General features: G+C 44.8%; 1 protein-coding gene across 1 annotated transcript; it reads left to right on the top strand.

Moving 5' to 3' along the window:
• Window positions 1-5,776: 5,776 nt before the first annotated feature.
• On the top strand, window positions 5,777-6,850 carry LOC138373235 (uncharacterized). The gene has a single exon (XM_069339273.1). The coding sequence runs from the start codon at window positions 5,777-5,779 to the stop codon at window positions 6,848-6,850; it is 1,074 nt and encodes a 357-aa protein (XP_069195374.1).
• The last annotated feature ends 227 nt before the right edge of the window (window positions 6,851-7,077 follow it).

The following is a 7,077-nucleotide window of genomic DNA, read 5'->3' as shown; positions in this document are numbered from 1 at the left end:
GAGTCAGTGTGAGGGGGAGGTCTCAGATTAGCGAGACGTGACCAGTGGAGGTCTGCAGGGTTCAGTCCTTGGACCTATACTGTTTCTGATATATGTAAATGATCTCCCAGAGGGTATTGAATCGTTCCTCTCATTGTTTGCTGACGATGAAAAAATTATGCGGAGGATTAAAACAGAGGAAGATAGTATGAGGCTACAAGATGACCTTGACAGACTGAATGAATGGTCCAACAAATGGCTACTGAAGTTCAACCCAAATAACTGCAAGGTAATGAAACTTGGCGGTGGAAACAGGCCAGACACAGGGTACAGAATAGGAGATGAAGTACTTCATGAAACGGACAGAGAGAAAGATCTAGGAGTTGATATCACACCAAACCTGTCTCCAGAAGCGCACACAAAAAGAATTACATCTGCGGCATATGCGAGGCTGGCTAACATCAGAACAGCCTTCAGTAACCTTTGTAAGGAATCATTCAGAACCTTGTATACCTTATATGTAAGACCAATCCTGGAATATGCGGCCCCAGCATGGAGCCCGTACCTTGTCAGGCACAAGACGAAGCTGGAAAAAGTCTAAAGGTATGCTACTAGACTAGTCCCAGAACTAAGAGGCATGAGTTACAAGGAAAGGCTGCGTGAAATGCACCTTACGAGACTGGAAGACAGAAGAGTAAGGGGGGGGGGAGACATGATCACTATCTACAAAATTCTTAGGGGAATTGACAGGGTAGATAAGGATAAACTGTTTAAAACGGGTGGTAGGCGAACAAGGGGACACAGGTGGAGACTGAGTATCCAAATGAGCCACAGAGACGTCAGCATTAGTATTACCTAATTACAACATTAACTTCACGTAAACCACACCAAAAACACACCGCTACGATATAGGCCTTGTGCTATCTGGACAGAAGGTGAACCAACTGTCACAGGTGGCACACACACGCTCTACGGCGTCGGGGTGTGGTATGTGGTCACTCACACGGTCTGCGGCGTCGGGGTGTGGTATGTGGTCACTCACACGGTCCACGGCGTCGGGGTGTGGTAAGTGGTCCCTCACACGGTCCACGGCGTCGGGGTGTGGTATGTGGTCACTCACACGGTCCACGGCGTCGGGGTGTGGTATGTGGTCACTCACACGGTCCACGGCGTCGGGGTGTGGTAAGTGGTCACTCACACGGTCCACGGCGTCGGGGTGTGGTATGTGGTCACTCACACGGTCCACGGCGTCGGGGTGTGGTATGTGGTCACTCACACGGTCCACGGCGTCGGGGTGTGGTATGTGGTCACTCACACGGTCCACGGCGTCGGGGTGTGGTATGTGGTCACTCACACGGTCCACGGCGTCGGGGTGTGGTAAGTGGTCACTCACACGGTCCACGGCGTCGGGGTGTGGTATGTGGTCACTCACACGGTCCACGGCGTCGGGGTGAGGTATGTGGTCACTCACACGGTCCACGGCGTCGGGGTGTGGTATGTGGTCACTCACACGGTCCACGGCGTCGGGGTGTGGTATGTGGTCACTCACACGGTCCACGGCGTCGGGGTGTGGTAAGTGGTCACTCACACGGTCCACGGCGTCGGGGTGTGGTAAGTGGTCACTCACATGGTCCGCGGCGTCGGGGTGTGGTATGTGGTCACTCACACGGTCCGCGGCGTCGGGGTGTGGTATGTGGTCACTCACACGGTCCACGGCGTCGGGGTGTGGTATGTGGTCACTCACACGGTCCGCGGCGTCGGGGTGTGGTAAGTGGTCACTCACACGGTCCGTGCCGTGGGGGTGTGGTATGTGGTCACTCACACGGTCGGCAGCGTAGGGGTGTGGTATGTGGTCACTCACACAGTCTGCAGCGTAGGGGTGTGGTATGTGGTCACTCACACGGTCGGCAGCGTAGGGGTGTGGTATGTGGTCACTCACACGGTCGGCAGCGTAGGGGTGTGGTATGTGGTCACTCACACAGTCTTCGGCGTCGGGGTGTGGTATGTGGTCACTCACACGGTCCGCGGCGTAGGGGTGTACTATGTGGTCACTCACACATTCCGCGGCGTAGGGGTGTGGTATGTGGTTACTCACACGGTCCGTGGCGTAGGGGTGTGGTCACTTACATAGTCCGCGGCGTAGGGGTGTGGTATGTGGTCACTCACACAGTCGGCGGCGTAGGGGTGTGGTATGTGGTCACTCACACGGTCGGCGGCGTAGGGGTGTGGTATGTGGTCAAACGACGGTCTGCGGCATAGGGGTATTTTATGTGGTCACTCAAACGGTCTGCGGCATAGGGGTGTGGTATTTGGTCACTCACACAGTCTGCAGCATAGGGGTGTGGTATGTGGTCACTCACACGGTCGGCGGCGTTGGGGTGTGGTATGTGGTCACTCACACGGTCGGCGACGTAGGGGTGTGGTATGTGGTCACTCACACGGTCTGCAGCGTCGGGGTGTGGTATGTGGTCACTCACACGGTCCGCAGCGTCGGGGTGTGGTATGTGGTCATTCACATGGTCGGCGGCGTAGGGGTGTGGTATGTGGTCACTCACACGGTCTGCAGCGTCGGGGTGTGGTATGTGGTCACTCACACGGTCCGCAGCGTCGGGGTGTGGTATGTGGTCATTCACATGGTCGGCGGCGTAGGGGTGTAGTATGTGGTCACTCACACGGTCCGCAGCGTCGGGGTGTGGTATGTGGTCATTCACATGGTCGGCGGCGTAGGGGTGTAGTATGTGGTCACTCACACGGTCCGCAGCGTCGGGGTGTGGTGTGTCGGAAATCCGACACACATAGTAACATAGTATCCCCTTAAGAATAGAGAATGGGTGATTCTGTGACGTCATATACGACGCCGTATTTACATTATTATAATACTGTTTATATAACAGTCTAGTGCCTAATTTGAATAGTTTTTTTTTTTTTAGTTTAGTTCATTTATTATGCACCCCATACCCATCTTGTGGGCGGTAGTGGAAAGGGTTACAGAGGCACATAATGGGCTCAGGGACTGAACCCCACAATTCATTTAGCTAAGCAAGTTACAATCTTGATTAGCTAGTTACAAAATTCAATATAAGTCATCACATCAACAATGGGTTCAAGATCGACCTCAAGTACAGGTTCTAAATTAAGCAACTGACATACATGGAGAGCTAGTGTAAAAATTTATGTTTGTCCTGCACACCGCCCCCCATCCAGTGGGCAGCGGTGGATAGGTTACAATCACTTAGTTACTACCTACAGTTAGCAAACTGGGGATATTTGACTAAAATTTCTGGTGGCAGATCATTTTGAATGAAATATTGACACATCGATGGAACATTGGTTATAGAATTGTCTCTAAATTCACGTATCTTTTTGCACTCCATCACATAGTGACGGAGGGTGTGCGAATAATTTTGTTGACACAGTTTACATTTGGTCAGGTCTACATCAGCAGATAATGAGAATTCCCAGAGATACTTGTAACCGAGTCTAAGCCGAGCAGTAGTAACATCTAGAAGTCTGCTGATTTTATTGGATGATCCATAGATGTGTGGCTCCTCTTGCATGATAGTATGATGATAGATGGAATTACTAGTGTCAATTTCACTTCTAACTAATTTGAATAAAAAAGTGTTCAATAAGATTGAATATAATTACTAACAAAAAAATATAGCTTGACTCCCTTGTTAATGTAAAATTACATTTAGAAGTAGAACCAAACATTGGAACACAGAGGGAGGGAGTGTCACTTACACTTGAACATCAACAACAAACACGCTGTACAGAGCTCCAGAAGCTGATTTAACTCGCTAGACACCCAAATTACGTGTCAACAAGCGAGCAACCAGTAACACAGCCTCTCAACAACCACAGCAACGACCGTATCCGTCTTACCAAGTATTTTGTTGATTAATTTTGTGCACAATTTATTCACAAATAGGTAGATGGTTATGTTGTATGGAGAAAACACACAAGACGTACATTTACACAATTTACCACCCTCATATTCCATGTCATACCTGTAATTATATGTTTAGGGAACCTTTATTAATTCCTTACATCCCATACAGGTGATTGTGATTTGGAGTATCAAGCAGCTGAGCAGATAGTTGAGCCTTACACATAATTTACCTAGCTGTACACCGGCTTTGTAGCCTCCACAGCCGCCATTACGTGGCACTCAGAGGCACAGGGCCACACCAAACTTTGATGCTACAATTACTCAGCCTTAGCAGGCCCCTTCTACAGGAACAGCTAAGCCCTCCTTTTGTTACGGTAGAAGTAGTATTCATAATTAATTATTACATAATACTAGTAGATTAGACCACCATATGTGGTATGTTATAATTATATTTATAAGGTAAACAATTTGTGGCTTAAGAAGGAGCCATCTCAAAGTGGTTTAAGCTACAAATTGTTCCCTCAATTATGTGAGATAATTTCAGGCAGTTTTATCAAGTACATACAGTTCACTTAATTAATTACTTATTCACTAAGAAAATAAATCAGATAAAACTTTATCTTATTAAAGTCAATTTGATCGATTTGATAAAGTCAGTGTGATCTCCTAGCGAGGTATAAGCACTCTACCGAGTTGTGGGTTGGGTTGTCTGTAAAGAAGGATCAACGGCGACAACACCACCAACCCACACTACACTTATTAAAGTCAATTTAAAAAAAGAATTGCTGCTTGGTGTTTTTCCCACATAAGATTTGGTCCTTCGAACCTAGATGATTATAACAGTTAACCAATAGGTCCTTTGCACCTAGATATAAGATCCTGATCTATATATATATAACATTAGTGCAATATTACATATACATTAATTATAGCAGGAAGACACTGCTATACATTCTGCTTTTTTCTAGCCTAACTTCTTCAATCTCATAGCAAACAGAACTAACAACAAACACTATTATTGTTCTGAGGCCTGTACCAAAGGAATAATTGTGTTTTTTCCATTACAAAAGGTTGATAAGAGGCTAATTTATTCATAAGTTACTTATAAATGTATGTTTTTGTAATTTTAAGTTTATATAAAATTACTTTTAATATTGCACCATTACTGTAACAATTACTGCATGCCACATTATTTACAACTAATTCTTGCACAAGGGTAGGACATTTTAGGCTGGTGTTGTACAGCAACCTAGTCTAATTTGTTGTGCTAACCTGGTGTAAGGGTAAGAATTTACACTTGTCTAGAGTTGAACATATATTATAACCTAGCAAGCACATATTTTATGCAGTATTTATGACAACCTGAGTTGTGTTGTCAACATGATATTACCATAACTATAGTCATAATTTAACTATAATCATTTCACCTTTGAGTGTTAACCTGTGTCTCTGTCTTAACCAAGAGTGATAAAGAAGGGCTAACTTGAGGAATTCCAGCATTGATGCAGGCTTACCACTCAAATTATAGAGTGTATGATTATATAGTGTATATTTTAAATTATAAGCAGCTCTAGTTCAGAAACTAGTGGCTCTACTAAATCAAGTGGCAGAAATAGTCCAAGTCAAAGTCCACACGATTAGCAAGTACGTCCAAGATGTCTACTGCCAAAAATGTAAAAGTGACCCTCACTGGCATGAAGGGCCACTTAACACGACAGATTAAAAAATGTGAGGACTTAAGTAATCAAACTCCAGTTAATTATGCAGCACTGGAAAACTATTATAAGGTTGCACAGATCAAATATCAGCATGTGCTTCAACAAATAATAAAATATCAAGATGTCCTCAACCTAACGAACGTCACTGTAGAGGCAATGAACGATGTAGTACAAGAAAACTCAGATTATGAAGATGCAATGCTTGCAAAGTTACAACTTTGATGATATAATAACTACACATAAGGACAATACTAATATTGCAGCCACAGCTTCCCAAAACCAGACACCACCAGAAGTCAAATTGCCATCACTCAGTCTCCCAACTTTTTCTGGTACAGAGGATGAGAGTTGGGACAACTTCCGGAACAAATTTGTCGATTCTGTGGATTCCGATGCCAATGTACCAAAGACGACAAAATTTAAATATTTGCAAAGTGCCTTAATGGATGAAGCATTACAGGTGGTCTGTAATCTGACCTTCACTGATGACGGTTATGACAATGCCCTACAGCTCCTTAAGGATAATTATGCTAAGCCAGAAAGGACTATCAGACTTCTAACCCAGAAGCTGTTGGACATTAACCCTCCCACTAATACAGCAGACTCACTCCAAGCCTTTAGATTGGAGCTTGAGTCCTTGCTCAAGGCACTTAAAAATAAAGTAAATTTAGATGAGTTAGACTGGATAATCCAAGTCATTATGAAACGCAAATTGCCCAGTGACATACTGCATAAGTTGTTTGTCTTATATAATAAATCTTCTCTGACTGTAAAGGAGATTACAGAAGGGTTACACACCATCATAGAACGACAAAGAGTTAACCCAGATGGAAAAGCGACATCTAAACCTTCGTCTACTACTAATAGTAAACAACAGAGTACAAACAGTACTCCAAACAAATCTAAAACAGCTTCCCCCTCCCCAAAGTGGAAACAAGGCAGTGTGGGCACATGTGCAGTTGGTCCCTCCAAACCTACAGTTAATGCGTCACCCAAATCGGTGACTCCTCAAGATGCTGTTAACGTCTGGAAACCATGTGTGTTCTGTGGACAACCACATTCCATATACTATTGCAAACTTTACCCCGATCATGTTACACGCATAAAACGACTCAAGGAGTTACGTAAATATACCAAGTGTATAAGGGCACATAATCCCGACACCTGTACAACTCAAATACGCACCTGCAATAAGTGCCATAAGGGTCAACACCATACAGCACTTTGTGGGGACTCAAGTACAAAGTCTGCCAAACCATAGGAGGAGGAAGGAACTACCACTTCAGTACAGCTTTGTACTGTGTTACCTGACTTAAGTGTCTTCTCAACAAGGTCTGATCATAAATCAGCTCTACCTACTGCACAATTGATCATTAACAATGGAAAGTTCAAAGCCACCGTATGTGGATTATTTGATCAAGGATCCCAAATGACCTTTAAATCAAAGGAGTTGGTAGATGCACTGAAACTTACACCTGTAAAAGAGAC

The sequence above is a fragment of the Procambarus clarkii genome, chromosome 41 (assembly GCF_040958095.1).
Source record: "Procambarus clarkii isolate CNS0578487 chromosome 41, FALCON_Pclarkii_2.0, whole genome shotgun sequence".
NCBI classification, from domain to species: Eukaryota; Metazoa; Arthropoda; class Malacostraca; order Decapoda; family Cambaridae; genus Procambarus; species Procambarus clarkii.
The sequence above is the reverse complement of the archived record's forward strand: the minus strand, read 5'-3'. Positions and strand labels throughout refer to the sequence as shown.